Source organism: Condylura cristata, unplaced genomic scaffold (genome assembly GCF_000260355.1).
Source record: "Condylura cristata isolate star-nosed mole 26May11 unplaced genomic scaffold, ConCri1.0 scaffold00034, whole genome shotgun sequence".
NCBI lineage: Eukaryota > Metazoa > Chordata > Mammalia > Eulipotyphla > Talpidae > Condylura > Condylura cristata.
In genome coordinates this window covers 7923639-7939278 of record NW_004567135.1, presented here as the reverse complement: position 1 = coordinate 7939278, position 15640 = coordinate 7923639, and the positions used below count along the sequence as shown (strand labels likewise).

At 59.7% G+C, this 15640-nt stretch overlaps 2 protein-coding genes across 2 annotated transcripts in view; one reads left to right on the top strand and one right to left on the bottom strand.

Annotated features, from left to right (window-relative positions):
• The first annotated feature begins 772 nt into the window (after window positions 1-772).
• On the top strand, window positions 773-3847 carry WNT1 (wingless-type MMTV integration site family, member 1). Its single transcript, XM_004692790.1, has 4 exons — window positions 773-906; window positions 1627-1880; window positions 2553-2818; window positions 3333-3847. The coding sequence occupies exons 1-4, from the start codon at window positions 803-805 to the stop codon at window positions 3819-3821; spliced, it is 1113 nt and encodes a 370-aa protein (XP_004692847.1). The 5' UTR covers window positions 773-802; the 3' UTR covers window positions 3822-3847.
• An 11461-nt stretch (window positions 3848-15308) lies between these two features.
• The window catches only part of DDN (dendrin), a 2573-nt gene continuing 2241 nt past the window's right edge, over window positions 15309-15640 (bottom strand). The window contains exon 3 of the mRNA XM_004692527.1: window positions 15309-15638. Within this exon, the coding sequence (XP_004692584.1) occupies window positions 15309-15638 (330 nt within the window). The remainder of the gene's footprint in view (window positions 15639-15640) is intronic.

Below are 15640 nucleotides of genomic sequence, written 5' to 3'. Positions count from 1 at the left end.
ACACACACACACACACACACACTCCCACCCCTGGGATTTCCCTGACCACAAGCCTGTCTCCACCTCTAGACTCCCACCTTCCCTTCCCAGTCCAGCCGTCGGGAGCTGCAGCGGGTAGGACGGGGTGGGGGGGCGGGGGGGGGCGCTGGGGGCAGAGTCGCTGCCCAGACCACAGCTTTCCTCAGCTCTGGATGGGGAAAAGAAGGGCCCGGGGTCGGGGTGACGTCGAGGGGCCAGCCCCACGGAGGACGGCTTAGAGACTGGCTCCGGGAATACGCTCTCTGGAGCACAATGTCCCCGCGCCCCCTGGCGGACGCCGGTCCCCGACGGCCTCCGGACGCGAAGAGGAGCGAGGCGCGCGCGCGTGGGAGGGCGTCCTCAGGGGAGGGGTCGGCGGCCAGTGCAGGCCGGAGGCGGGAGCCACCGGGCAGGGGGCGGGGGTGAGCCCCGACGGCCAGCCCGTCAGCGCCCGGCTCAGACGGGCGGGAGCCACGGCCCCGCTCGCGGCCCCATTGTCTGCGCCCTGACCGGTGCGCCCTGGTGCCACGGTGCGGCCGGCGGGGCAGCCTCCTATCGTCACTTAAGCCAGAGCCGCAACTATAAGAGGCGGCGCCGCCCGCCGGGGCTGCCTCAGCCCACCAGCTGGGACTGAGAGCCATGCAGCCCGCCGCCCGCCCTCAGGGCTGCTAGAGCCAGCCTGCGACTCGGCGCTGCCGCCCTCCACCGCCGCGTCCGTCCGCCGTCGCAGCAACAGCCACAGCCGCCCCAACCGCAGCGCAGAGCGGGCGAGGCCGGGCAGGTCATGGGGCGCTGGGCGTCGCTGCCCGGCTGGGTCTCTGCGACGCTGTTGCTGGCGTTGGCCGCTCTGCCTGCAGCCCTGGCCGCCAACAGCAGTGGCCGATGGTGGTAAGTGAGCTAGATGGGGTGGCCACTTGTCCCGGGGCGCAGAGCCAGGGGCCAGCCCATCCAGCTTCCGCGGCGCTGGGATCGCTGTGCAAGCAGGTCCCTGCCTCCTCTGAAGTCCCTCCAAGACACCACCTAGGGGCGCTCTGGAAAGAAGCTGCACCCTGCTTTGCTGCAGTGGGGTGAAGGGTGCTCCCTCAGCGGTCCACAATTCTCCTGAGGCCTTTCCTGCTTGTGCCCCCAAGCTCGGGGTGCTGGCTGCACGTCAAGTTTCCCTGACCCGGGAAGCAAAGGACTGGGCAGGAGGCAGGAAGAGGGTGGGACCCACGCACTTCAAGCCTTGGGAGGGCTGGGACTACAGGCCAGGTCCTCACGCAGGCAGCCGGGGGCAGCAGGAAACCAAGGTGGACATCTGAGCGCCAAGGCGGACGTCTGAGCTCCGGGCTCCCCATGCCTCCCCCGACCCACTGTCCTGGAGTCGACCTACACCCCAGCTCGCTAGCACCCCTCAGGCTCCTCATACAGTACTTTATCCACAGATTTGTCAGACAAAAGTCTGGATGACCGATCCTTTCAAAGGAGCACCCTGGGGGGAAGAGAGGTTGCCTTCTATTGCTGCCCCCCCTCCCCAGGCAAAGAGCCCCAGAAAGACCGCAGGCAGGTGTGGCGGCCCCTGAGGTAGGTCCCCTGCAGAGCCTGAGCGCCCGCCCTGCATCTCCCCAGGGGAATAGTCAACGTAGCCTCCTCCACGAACTTGCTGACGGACTCCAAGAGCCTGCAGCTGGTGCTGGAGCCTAGTCTGCAGCTGCTGAGCCGCAAACAGCGGCGACTGATCCGCCAGAACCCGGGGATCCTGCACAGCGTGAGCGGGGGGCTGCAGAGCGCCGTGCGTGAGTGCAAGTGGCAGTTCCGGAATCGGCGCTGGAACTGCCCCACGGCCTCAGGGCCCCACCTCTTCGGCAAGATCGTCAACCGAGGTGGGTACCCGGGAAAGTGGGTACGCCTCCGGGACCAGGGGAATGCGGGGTCACCGCCAAGGCACGGGCGGATGAGCTCAGGGAAGATGCTGGGGCGCCTGCCTGCGGGGTCACGGTGTCAGCGCTTCCAGACGCCCGCCGGCCAGCTCTGGTGCAGACTCTTTCTCCCAGAGGCTTTCAGGCGGTGCACCGTGGGCATGAGATTCACTGTACTGTGCCACTGCCCCCCAAGAAAGGGAGTTATGAGGAGTGGACAGTGGCAGGCCACCCCTGCCCCCAGCCCCTCAGAGGTGCCGGGGAGGCTGGTCTCTGAGGTCCTGTGTGTTGCCTCAGCCCAGCAAGGCTGCATAGACCATGTGGCTTAAAGGCTGGGCTGTGGAGGATCTTGGAATGCAAACGTCTGCTCCCCACATGTCTGATTTTTCTTTCCGGGGTTGCCCCACTTCCACTGCGGAGCCAGACGCATGCCGAGCCTCAACAAGCCGTGGTTACAGTGTGACGTGGTTGCGTGCCCGCACACATGTTCTCTCTGAGCCCAGCTTCCCGACCTTGCCTACCTGGCTCCTTGAGCTTTAGAGGAGAGGAGGCATGAGGCAGGGACCCCGAGTCCTCTGCGAGGGGGTTGCCCTGCCCTTCGCTCTCCTTGCTGATCCCTGCTCCCTTCCTGCACAGGCTGCCGGGAAACAGCATTTATCTTCGCCATCACTTCTGCTGGGGTCACTCATTCTGTCGCACGATCCTGTTCTGAGGGTTCCATTGAGTCCTGCACCTGCGACTACAGGCGGCGGGGCCCTGGGGGCCCCGACTGGCACTGGGGGGGCTGCAGCGACAACATTGACTTCGGTCGCCTCTTTGGTCGGGAGTTTGTGGACTCCGGAGAGAAGGGCCGAGACCTGCGCTTCCTCATGAACCTTCACAACAACGAGGCTGGACGCACGGTGAGGCCACTTGCTCCCGCGCTCTGCGCCCTAAGGGTAGGGCGGGATCCCTCTACCCGCTCAAGACCTGGCCTGGCTGGGGTGGGGTGGGGTGGGGGGTAAAGGTCTGTGAGGAGGCCGGGGTTAGGGTAGGCAGCCAGGAGAGGGCGCCCTGAAGGAGACAGGAAACGAAGGAGGCCAGAGAGCGCGAGCGCCGGTGGCTGAGGACAGGACAGAGCGCCTGGGTTGAGGGCAGGCAGAACCAGAGTTAGCCGTCCTGCACAGGATGCATGACCCGCAATCACAACGCACAAGGTCAGAAAGCCAAGGCCGATAGACCGGTGCAGACTCGGTGTGGCGCAGGGGCGCACCTGGTGTCCAAATCTCTGCAGAGTTTTATGCTCCTCCCTTTGCTTGGGCTCGGCTAGTTTGGGCCTTCGCTGAGGCTCAGGGCGGCTTAAGAGTGGGGGCGGGATCGGGGTGGTGTTCGGGCTTTGGGAGGGCCCTGGAACACCTTCCTCCCACCCTCCCCCAGACCGTCTTCTCCGAGATGCGCCAGGAGTGCAAGTGCCACGGGATGTCCGGCTCCTGCACGGTGCGCACCTGCTGGATGCGGCTGCCCACCCTGCGCGCCGTGGGCGACGTGCTGCGAGACCGCTTCGACGGCGCCTCCCGCGTGCTCTACGGCAACCGCGGCAGCAACCGCGCCTCGCGGGCAGAACTCCTGCGCCTGGAGCCCGAGGACCCCGCGCACAAGCCGCCCTCCCCGCACGACCTCGTCTATTTCGAGAAATCGCCCAACTTCTGCACGTACAGCGGACGCCTGGGCACCACCGGCACGGCGGGGCGCGCCTGCAACAGCTCGTCCCCCGCGCTGGACGGCTGCGAGCTGCTGTGCTGCGGCCGCGGCCACCGCACGCGCACGCAGCGCGTCACCGAGCGCTGCAACTGCACCTTCCACTGGTGCTGCCACGTCAGCTGCCGCAACTGCACGCACACGCGCGTCCTGCACGAGTGCCTGTGAGCCGGGCCGCGGGCTCGCCCCAGGGACGTTTTTCTCAAGCGCACCCCACTCCCAGCCCAAACCCTGCCTGGGCCCGAAGACCCCGACCTGCGCCCACCCACCCCCCCCCCCCCCCCCCCCCGCTGCCCCCCCCCCCCCCCCCCCCCCCCCCCGTAGCCAGCCAGCCAGCCAGCTGCACTCGGGGTTGGGCTGTGGGATCGTCTCTTCCACCACCTCTCCTACCTGGGGACTCCTGAAGCCACTTGCCCGGGCGGGCGGGCAGCATGAACCCTCTTGCCACCCACATGGGCCTGCCCGGGACATACCTCCCTCCCTCTGGGTGGAGACTCCCAGTTGCACTGCCCCTGCTTGGGCAGGAGGTGAGAGAAGGACCCCTCCCCAGCCCTTTCCGGGTTTGCTGGGGCCAGTGAACCCCCTGCCTCTGCTCCTTCCCCTTCAGCCTGGGTCCTCTCCAGATGCCCACCTGCCCTGCTCTGGACCTCCTGCGCCAGGGCCCTGGCGAAGACACACCTGGGCAGGAGGCAGCTCTTCGCCCACCTCCAGGGCGAAGGGGCAGCTGTGGTGATGTGGAAGGCGAGGTTGGGGGCACACGGCAGGACACCCCCCCCTCCGCTGTCGTGGGGCCACTGAACAGCTGGGACCCATGCCTCCCTCAGCCACCTCCTACCCCTTCCTGTCCTGTTTCATCAGTGTGTAAATAGTTTGCACTGAAACGTGGCTCCAAAGCCACAAATTTGGTTGTTGTAAATAAAAACTATTTATTGTGCTGGTTTCCAGCCTGGTTTGCAAAGACCATTTCCACCCCCCAGGCCACGCCACTCGGCAGGCTTTCTCTCTCCCTCTCTCTTTTGCGCTCCAGCCTTTCCTGACCCTTCTCTTCATCTCTCTGGCTTCTCAAACAATGATGCCTTTGCCTGCGGGGATCAGTATTTCCTTCCATTGTAGCTATTCATGGTTCCTCGCCCCCACCAATGTAGTATCTTCCTTTGCAGAATAAAATCTCTATTTTTATCAAAGACGTGGTGACTTTTCTTTGAATCCAGAACACACCATTGTTTACCTCTTAAACAAAAATGATACGTTGTTTTGGGATTGTTTTCTTGACCCCGCAAGAGGACCTTGAAATTCTGGCCCTGCTGTGACAGATTCTGCATGGACCGTGGTGTCCCAGATCTCCAGAAGGGTCTGGCAGCCACAGGCCACAGGAGGTGCGGGGCTCTTGCTCCCGCTAGAAGACTGTGGGTTAACCGGCAGGTGCATAACTACCTCGGTTTCATTCCTTGTCCAATGTGGTCAAACAAACCAGACTCCTTTCCTACCTGGAAGAGTTGTTGTGAAAAGAAACCACAGGAGAAAGAGAAAAGAAGCCCAGGCACGGGGTGCTGCTGTACCCACCTTCCCAACTCCAACGCTGTGCAGAGCTATAGGACCCTGGGGTTCATGTGCTTCAAGATGTGGTCAGGCACTGGGCAGGGGGCAAGGCCCCCCCCTCTCCTGCCAAGACAAGAAACACTTCATTGGGACCCCAGCTCACCACCTTGAGTTCAGGAAACTCCACAGAACAGGTGATGGGATCTAGCTCTGAACCCAGAAACTCAAATGATGGTGGGGGAAGAGCAGAGCAGGCGGCTCGAAGCCCGATGCAGGCTGGGCTTCACCCTGCACAACCTAAGGGAAACCTCAAGCCCTGAGGCTGGCGGGCTGTGGCCTGGGCAGGGCCTGTGGCTCACAGCGTGTGACTGCAGGGTGTCAGCGGTACTAATCCTGCCCACGACCCTAACCCTATCTCTAACTCTAATCCCTTCCCTGGCATGAGATCTAGCGCTAAGCTGAACCTTAACCCTAGCTTCAGACAAACACTCGCCCTTCCTAAGACCTAACACTGCCCCTAATCCCAACCCTCCCCCCTCCCATGGCTGGGCCTGAGGGTAGCGGGAGCCCAGCACCCCTACCCCTCACCCTAAGGGCAGCTACAGGAGAACTGTCCTCTCTCCTTGAGACCCTTTGCTCTACTTCCCTCCAGCCTCTCCCTCTCTTTCCTCCGGGTCTGTGAACTCTGACCCGCCCTGGTCTTTGGGATGTGGGGGGTGGGGGGTGGGGAGGAAGTGAGCCTGCTTGGTATCTTTCGCCCTTTCTCTTTGTGCCCCAAGCCAGCTGGCTCTGATGGGCAGCTGAGGACAGGTGGGAGGCACCTGACAGGTCTTGGGGACCTTAGCAGAGGTCCCCCTCCAGGAAGAATGCCCAGTCTACCATCCAGCGAGTTATTAGATCCCACAGCCCCTAAAGAGAGAGGTTAATGGGTTGCCAGAGGCAGGAGAGGGCAGGGGTCTGGGCTGGACACTGCCGAGTTGGGGGCAGCAGGGCCAGGACTCCAGGGTTGGCAGCTGCCCCCAGGCCCCTCACTTCACCTAACTCCAAGCACTCACAGTAATGGCCCCCGCGTGCAGCCCTGGAAACTGCAGGGCAAGGAGTGAAGGGATAGGCCTGGCGGTCTGGGCTGGCACGGAGGAGCCAGGGGAAGAGCCAGAGGAAGCGTGCACCCGCTCCTGGCCTAACACCGCTTTCCACAAACTTCTGTCCTCAGCCTTGGTTGCCTTGTCTGTTAAACAGCAATGGTCATCCACCAGCTTCTCCTTCAGGAAGGTGATGGAGTCCGCAGGAGGTCACGAGGCAGCGACAGTTTGGGTCACTAGAACTGACCCCCCGCCAGGTGTGGAAATAGCCATGTACTGGCTGTGCCCATGTGGCGAGTTTGTGGAGGGGCTGGGGGAGAAGCTGTCAGTGACAGTGTCCACGGAATGGGGAGAGCCTGTGGGCGCAGCCAAGGGGAGGCCGTCTGCAACACATGGGGTTGAAGGCAGACTTTCCCAGTCATGTCACCAAGTGGGGCCCTTCACTCCAGGGGCTGGGCGTTGAGGGGTGCAGGGGGTTGCAGAATGTGGCAGGCCTCCGTGGGGCGCACGTTACTGAAGCGAAAGAGACAGCCGAGGAGCTGAGAGGTCTGCAAAGCGTCTCCCACGTGCACGCGGGACTAGAGCGAGCAAACTTGGGGGGCAGAGCGTTTGTGCCTGGAGAGCCCCCCTCAAGTGACTGCACACTGGGGGGGGGTCTCATGGCTGGCAGGGACCCTGGGCACATGGTTGACTTCAGCAAGTGAGGGATACACTAACCCTAAAATATCCTGGGGTGGGGGGGAGTGGAAAAGCTGACAGGACAGGAGGAGACAAGGGGGCCTGGGCAGCGGGACCAGCAGGCTGCTCGCATGCACCCTGGAAAAACCCTGTCAGTGGGGCTGCAAATACCCCAGGGTCTAGGTGTCCCCCCACCCCCAGGCTGGCTCTGTCCTCCTCTCCAGGCCAGAGCGAGAAAAATAACAAAATGAGGAGAAAATAAGCTGTTTGGCTGTGGTGTGAGCAGGAATATCCATACAGAGCTGCCCACCACTCACCCTTACTCACTCTTTCCACACCCAGCGGTGCACCCGGCATGAGACAGACCACCCCCCTGCCCCCTCCCCCTCCCCCGTCTGGGCTAAAAGCAGACGCTGGTGAGCCCAGGTTATAAATATGCCCAGGGAACTGTGGCCAACTCGCTGTCTTGTCATCCCCTGGGAGGGGGAGGGTGGGGCCGCACCCAGGGAGGAGGCCCAGGAGGAAGCGGGGCTTCCAGAGCCTGCTGCCTTCCCCCCTCAAAGGGAAGGCACCGCTGGCACTGCGTTTTTGTTTTTTCTGGACAGTTGCTCGTGGGCCCACAGGTGGGTTCCCCAGTCTTCCCGTGCCTGGGCCGAAGGTTCAGCAGCAAAGAGCCAAGGCCAGGCTGGCGGGGGGCAGCCCGTCTCCTACTCTCTTCCTGCATCATTCAGTCTGGCAAAGCTGAAGATGGAGCCTGCATTCAGCAGGTGGTTCAGCAGGTGCTGAGGCCAGCCAGGCCGCTGCGCACCTGAGAGCTCCCCTGAGCACACCTGCGGCCAGGCTCCCACACACACTGACCTCTTGGCTTTAACTGGGGCCTTATCGGCCTTATCAGGAGGGGTTGAGGGGCTCCAGGCCCCTGGTTTCCCTCTGAGAGGTCGCGGCTCAGCTCGGGCTTGAGAACAGGCCCCTGAACATTCCTAACCGCACCACCTCCCTGATAAATGAGAAGCGCCTTTCTCTACTGGGCCCAATCATCCTCCCGACGGAGGGCCCCTGTGGGGAAGGAAGGGCCAGTCTGTGGGACTCTGGGGAGCATCTGCTCGGGCTGGCACAGCCTCCTGTCTCTCGTCCACTTGCCAAGTGGGTGCCAAGCTGGGCAGGAGGAGGCGGTGCCACCCTGGGAAGCTGCCAGCTCTTCTCCCCTGGGGTCGATCCCTCCCTCTCCCTCCTCCCTATTAATCCTCGGAAGTGAGGGGCTGTCCTGGCTGCCATTGTGGCCCCTCACCCTCCTAGGCTGGCGTCTAATTAACTCCTCCTGCCCCTGTTTTTGTGGGCCCCTTTACCCCACCTTGTCGGCCCCGCCCCTCCGCTCGGCCAGCTTCCCCCCACGGACATTCCAGCCAGGCCGCGCTGGTGTGCCAGGGCAACCCGGGCCTGACTGAGGTCTAATCCCCCAGCCGCCCGGCCAGGCTGGGGGAGCCCCACTCACCTCCCCACTCTTCGGGGGCTTCCCGGCTCTGCTGTGTCGGAGACACACAATTGGGACAAAGACACGGCCCCCAGGGGGCTAACTCAGCCTTCACGCCCAGGTTGTGCGGCATTTGGGGAGTTTAATGAATTGTCCATCATGCCTTTCAGGGCCCGCCCGTCAGGCTGGATTAATCTTCGGAGCCCTGGTGGGGTAGGAGACACTAAGCCTGTATTTATTACTCTCCCATTGTCACTAATTGAGGTAATTATCTGTGACTCTGGCCTGGCCAACAATGCGGCATTCACTCCCCGGACCTCGCTGGGCCCGGCTCCCACTCTCAGCCCTAACCCTCCCTCCTCTCCTCTCCCAAACCTACTGAGGGCTAAGTCAGTCGGCCCCGGAGCATGCTGGGAAAGTGGACAATGTCCCACAATGCTTCACCTTTCAACCAGTGTCTCTCACCTGTGCCACCATGCAGCTGCAATGAGGTTGCCCAAGGTAGGGAAGAAAAGGCAGCCTGTCTGGACACAGGTCCAGCTGACAGACCCCTCAGGCCAGGGAGGAGATGTTGCAGAAGCCTCTGGTTCTCGGCCTCTCCAGCTTCTCATCTTCAGGCAGGTGGCACCAGGGTCTCACCACACCGTTCTGGGAATACACCTACCCATTCCCGAGGTCTCCAGAGTTCTAGGCTCCCGGGTGGCCATAGCCGAGGCCGGGCCAACTCCGAGGAGGTCCCTGAATGTCCCAGGGCTGGCAGAGTGGCTGTGGGTATGATGGGGTGCAGCCGTGAGAGAAAACAGGAAAGGGCCTGTCATCGGGGACTTCCTGAGAAGGGCAAGAGAAACCCGGCCAGGGAGTCACATCTCCAGGTCACAGTATTGGCACAAGAAGGTGGCCAGGTGGCCATCTTAGGCTGAAACTTGGTTTAGGGTGGGGAGCAGTGCCAAAGTGTAGATTTCTTTTGGAGATAGCTTCCCAGATCAAGGCGACTGGCTTCGGGAAACAGGTGTGTGTTTGTGTGTAAAAGAGAAAGACACAAGAGAGGAAGAGTTGGACAAGGACTCATTGGTGAGGTCCCTGAGCACAGACCGTGGCTCTGTCACTTGTTAATCCAGAAAGCTGTTGCTGTCCCTGAGCGTAGTGGGAACCACCAAGTGAAAGGATGAATATGAGGCCTGTGCGTGGAACCACCAAGTGAAAGGATGAATATGAGGCCTGTGCGTGCACTGGGGCTGGAGTCTGTTCGTTCTGCTTTTAGAATAGCTGTGCTGGGCTCTTCTTCTATCTCAGGAGTGGTGGGAAGGGAATGTCTGGCCCATGCACGCGCTGTTCTTGAATGGGCAGGCGCTTCACCAGCTGCAAACGGTCAGTTTCTCTGCAGCACTCAGCGCTAGTTGGAACAGCGCCACCTTGTGGCGTCTCCTGGGAGAGCTCCGAGGGACACCCCAACCGGGAAAACAAGGTCAAAGCGGCGTGGTGTCACACCAGGCAGAAGCCACCCCTCCTCTTATATATATCTGATGCTCAATTGCCAATTTCTGTGGCACTATTTTGTCGTCTCTTCCTTCTGGGAGGATTCGCTGAGATCCTGATCCAGGGCAAACTTGTAGAGGATACAGAGCTAAATCAAAGGCACTACCCTGGAGTCACACATGGTCCAGAGGTAACATGAGGAACATAGGTTATAACCAAGCAGCAGAAGAAAAAATTGATAGATATTAAGGAAGAAAAAACCCTCTGTCCCTCACCCCTCCCTCAGTTCCTCTGACTAAAGCTCAAAAGAGGTGTGGTCCTTGCTTTCCAGAGCTCTGGGGTGTCCTTCCACCATCCCATCCTCTTGCACCTCTGCATTTTCTAGCAGCGGCTCCTCATGAGAGCTATGGGCTGTCCCCCCTCTCTGCCTTTGCCCAGTCTGGAATGCACCTCTTCCCTCGTCCCACTGCCGAAAACCATCTCAAATCGCCTTCCTCCATGAAGGCTCCTGGAGTTTTCTTTGTAAAGTGGACTTGCTCGTTTGAGCTCCTTCTCAGTCAGATTCACAGACCACACAGACCAGACCTCCCGTGGGCGGTCATCTGTGTATGGCACCCATCATGATGCGAGGCTTCCAGCCCCCTGAAGACACAGCTCTGTGTTCTGCTCATGCTGGCCCTCCTTGAAGAACTGACCCAGACACATTATATGCCCTCATTAAGTGAAGGTGGGTGGCTGGATGAGCAAGTGGATGAATGGATAGACGGAGACATGGACAGATGGATGACAGACGGTTTGGTGGGTGGATGGACACTTATTGACTGGAATATATGTATCGATGGATGGAAGGACACGTGGCTATGTGGATGGGTGAACAAAAGGATGGACGTACGGATGGGTGGATGGAGGAAGAATCTATAGGCGGATAGAAGGGTAGACAATCTCTTCTCTAGAATGATTCACAAAAGGCTGCGTAATACCAGGGATTTATATAAATATTTTATATAAATATATATATTATATATATATACATACATACATACATACATACATATATATATATAAGGGAGCCCACTCCCTGCAAGACGTGCAGAGTTGGGGACAGCATCCTTCCTTCACTAGTAGCACCTGCCACAGATTTCTCAGAGGTCTGGGTATATTCCCACTCCCCAGAAGTCAGCGTATGGGAGCTGTCCCTTCCTTCATGATCCCCGCCCTGGCCCACAGGGAAGGGTCCACAAACATATCACATTGTACAGCCTGCACTGTAATGACTGTGGATTTCCTCTTCCACATCCTCTTCCCTATCTCCTTTACACCCTAGATTGTGAGCTCCTGAAAGATAGTTCCCCTGTCTGAGCCTGGTGTGCCCAGGGCCTGGCACGCTTATTAGTAGGTGAACGAAAGGACGGCTGAGGAAATGCTGATTCTTCTCATAGGCACGCTCTCCACACTCCCTGGAGGCCCGTGTTTGGCCCTCTCTTGGGGTCTCCTCTACACGCAGTCACACTAGCACCCCGATCCTGAATCCCCAAAAACTCAGAATCATGGTCTGTTCTTCATTTCACAAATGATCGTGGCTGATCTAGAGAAGTCTTGTGGCTCTAAAAGGAAAGAGGGCTCCTTGCTTCTTCCTTAAAGCCACATTAGCTGGGCCCCAGGTGGGACAGATGAAAGGCAGGTGGGAAGAACCTGGCCGTGGAGAGGGTAGTCGGGTGTTTTGCTCCTTGAAGGCTGCTGCCCCAGCCTGACCAGAGGTTGTGGCCTCTGTCTTGAGGCTGACTGCAGACAGACGCAGCAGCCAGATTTAGAAGTCATTTTCACAGCAGGGAGTCTCCAGCTTCCCACCCACAAGGTCCTGCCGGGCCAGTCTGAGATATGGCTCCCCAGGAGCAGTCCCAGACCTGCATGGACTCCCCCTTTCTCCTTAGATCTGTAGCAGCTGGTGCTGACTCCACCCTTAAGCAAAGATGGAGAAGTCTTGTGGGGAGGTTTGCTGCACTGACACCCTAAACATCCCAGTGATCCATTCAGGGAGCTGTTTCTTTCACCCAGGGATCCTGCTGGTCCCGGCTTCTGCTGCCTGTTCCTTCTCTTCCCCTACCTCTACTCCATTCTCCTATTCCTAGACCCCCAACACTAAAGAAATAGTCCTAGGGAGAGCCCATCAAAGCTTGTGAACCTCTCTGTCACTTATTACATACCAGGCATTGTTCTAAGCACCTCACACATTGACTCATTTAATCCTCCCAACAAGCCTGTGGCAAAGCACTATTAATAACCATGCTTGCACCCCAAGGCACAGGGAGGTTCAATAACTTGCCCAAGGTTAGTATGAGGTAGTGGCAAGACCGCAAACCCAGGCTGCCAGACCCCATAGCCCACGTGCTAAACACAACAGCAAAGATGTGTTTGCAGCTCTTAGTGGCCTGTGGAAGAGCCACGTCCAGTGGCCAGTCATCCAAGTGCAGTGGCTCCTCTTCTGTACCACCACAGCTCTGGAGCCCCTGGTCTGTAGCAAATTCCAGGCGGAAGTGCCGCCCTGGCCCTCTTCCTCTCCCTCCTGTCCTCTTCTCAAACCCAGAGATCTAACACACTTCTCAGCAGGCCTAGGCTGGCCTCAACTCGGCCCTTATCTTCCACTACTTCCCTGACTGGACTCTCCAGTCAGTCATTTAATAAGACCCTTAACACTTGGGGTCCCCACATCAGTGCCTCCGTTTTTTTGCTGTTTCCAGTCCTCGGAATCCCTTTCCCCAAATTCCTGCTCAGCTGTCCTCTTCCACAGAGGCTTCCTGATGTCATAAAATCCATGCCAACCCCCTTGTTTGACTCTGTGCTACTTAACACTCACTGCTCTGCTCCCTCCTGCCATTTACATCTTTTTTAAACGTTGTTAGCACTATCATTTTCGTGTGTTTCCATCTTCACCCTGACTCAGTCTTTCCTGGAGCCCAGACCGGGTGTCCGGCACCTCTCAGGTGCTCCAGACTCAGGTGCTTGCTGTTAGAGTGGGTGGTAGTGAGGATTGTAGGTGGAGGGGAAGCGGACTTCAGGCACCTCTGGTCTCTACCCAAGGTGACACCCCAACTTCTTACATCCTCCAGTGAGAGTTTGGGCTCCAGGCAGTCCTGGGTGGATCTTACTGGGTGTCCCTGAATAGTGGTTTCGCCTCAGTTTCAGTTTCCAAAGAGGAGCCAGGTCAGACTACTGGATACAGTCCTAAACACACCAGGGTCCCCCACCTTTGCTGTTCCCTCTGCTTGGAATCCCTTTCCCCAAACTCCTGCTCAGCTGTCCTCGTCCTCAGAGGCTTCCTGATGTCATAAAATCCATGCCAACCCCCTTGTTTGACTCTGTGCTACTCAACACTCCACTGAACCAAAAGCCGGTCCGCCCAACTTAGGGTCCGGCTGCAGGGAGAGGGGTGCGGGGAGGGCTCCTGGGAGCCCTTTCCTTCCCTGTCTCTGGGCTGGGTGGAGAGTGACCTCGAGATAATTGGAGACCGAAACCATAAGTGGTTTGAGAACAGGGACTGGGGATCTGAAGGCTAAGAGGGAGGTGGAGTTGGCGGGACTCCGTGGGGGTGGGCGCAGAGGCGGGGCGGAGCGACAGCGTCTGGGCGAAGCCCCCGCGCCTGCCCGAGTCGGGTGGCTAAATTTACCCAGGCTGACTCAGTCCTTGACCGGAATGGGGGCGTGGGGGAGTGCACCCGGGCAGTGGGAAGAGCCAGCCTGGGTGGGGTGGGGTGGGGGACAAAGAAGGGAGAGTCCCGAAGGGGTGGGGGGGAGGCGCGGGGGAGACAGGGTGCCCCTGGAGTTGCCATCAAAGGAAGGAGTCGCCCCCCACCCCATCCCACACCTAGCGGAAGGAGAGGAGGAGCCCTATGGGCACACCGTGGGCAATGGGCCGGTGAAAGGAAGAAAAGGCAAGGTTGGACAAAGGGGAGCGTAGGTTTATTGAGCGCCTGCTGCGTGCTAGGCGCTTTACATAGATTATCGCGTGAAATCCTCACAACAACCCTGCGAGGTAGGTGTTTATAAACCCCCATTTGACAGATGAGGAAACTGAGGCTCAGGGAGGTGAAGTGATTTGACCAAGTTCACAGAAGAGAGCAGAGACAGGAGAGATGTCCAAGATCCGAGAAGAAAAAATTTCAGTGTCTGGGTCCCACGCCGGTTGGGGTGGATGGGCAGGAAAAGGGACTGGCGCGAGCCAGAGGCTCGAAAGGCCAGGAGCCTGCTCCCTGCTGCGCTAGGTTGGCTCCCACCGGGCGGGAACCCGCGCTCGCGGCAACTAGGGATCAGTCGATTAACTGGCAGATCTGCTGCGGGTGCTGGGCGGGAGGAGAGTGGGAACTCTGGGGTGAACTACCGGGGAAATCGCGACCTGCGCGCCCCCTAGTGGCCACAGAGAGTATCACACGCCCCCCACCTACAGATCTTGGGGTAATCAACCTCCTGCCTTCCCTTGACAGGTTTCTGGAAGAAGCAGAAATATTAAAAATTTCTCAGGTTTTTTTTTTCAGATGGGCGATACCACCTGGGGGGAGGAAATCGTGGTAAAGATTCAGAGCATCACTACAGAACACGGGAGCAGGAGAAGGGGGAGGCCTGAAAAGGTCCCAAGCTGGTTCATTGGTTGCCTTCCCTCTGCAGCTGGGACGCGACGGCCTGGGACAGTGACAAGGCCCTATCCTGCCCTGCCTTGGCCTTCACCTAAACCGGAGACTGGGGTAGGGGCCCTGGCCCGCTCATTCAGGCCTGCAAGCTCTGAACCACCTCTAGAGTTGAGAATGAGTGTGCCAGTGAGGCCACCCAGGGACAATGTTCAGAGCCTGTCTGATCCCTAACTCTCTTTCCCGGCTTTTGGAGGGGAGGATGAGTTAGAAGTCTCCCCCACAAAGTCCCAGATGTCAAGAACGCACCTTGTAACTAACACCCTCGTTTTCCAGGTGAGGATGCCTGCAGAGGAAGTGACTTGCCAAGCCAGGGTCGGGCTGGGGTGGGAGCCCGAGGCTGCGGGGCAGTCAGCCCGCCTCCTGCTGGCTTGCTGTTTGCCTCTCACCCCTGCCTCTTCTGCCAAGAGCCTGTCACCTGGTCACGTTAATCCCAAGATTCTCCATTGCTTTCTATCTCCTGAGCTGAGGTTTCTGTCGATGGCTATACCATTCCCACTGCCCCACGCCCCCGCCCTGGCCTCTCTGCTCACCTGCCCACCTGGCCCCTGCTGAAGACCCTGCGGATGTGATCTGAGCGTCTGCTGCTCGCCCTCACCTCTCCTCTCCTTCCCTTCGGGCGGCTCCTGCTTCCTGTGGGGACAGGTCTGGGTCAGGGGCACAAGGAAGTCTCAAAGGAAGGGAGGCCCGAAGATGGGTCGGTTAGGAGCATAAATACAGGAAAGGGCCTCTCATTGCCACTCTCTACTTCGCCGTGGGGTCCCCTTGGCGTCCCTCGGCCTCAAAAGGGCCTCGTCGGTTTGGCCGGTGACGCCTAGAATCTCCCGGCTGCCGTCGCTCAGCCCCGCGATCTTCCCGCCGTCCCCGGGCTGGGTGGAGTTCCCAGCCCCGGGCAGGGTCCGCTCGTTCCGCCAGGAGGCGCCTGAGGCTTCAGTGTCGCTTCCATCCGAAGAGCCGCTGTGGGCGCTGAGCTCCGCAGCCTCGTCGGAGTCCGAGTCCGGGGCGGTGTGGCGGCGGATGCGGGACACCGCCTCCCGCAGGGCGCCGGCGTAGGGCGCGGGGG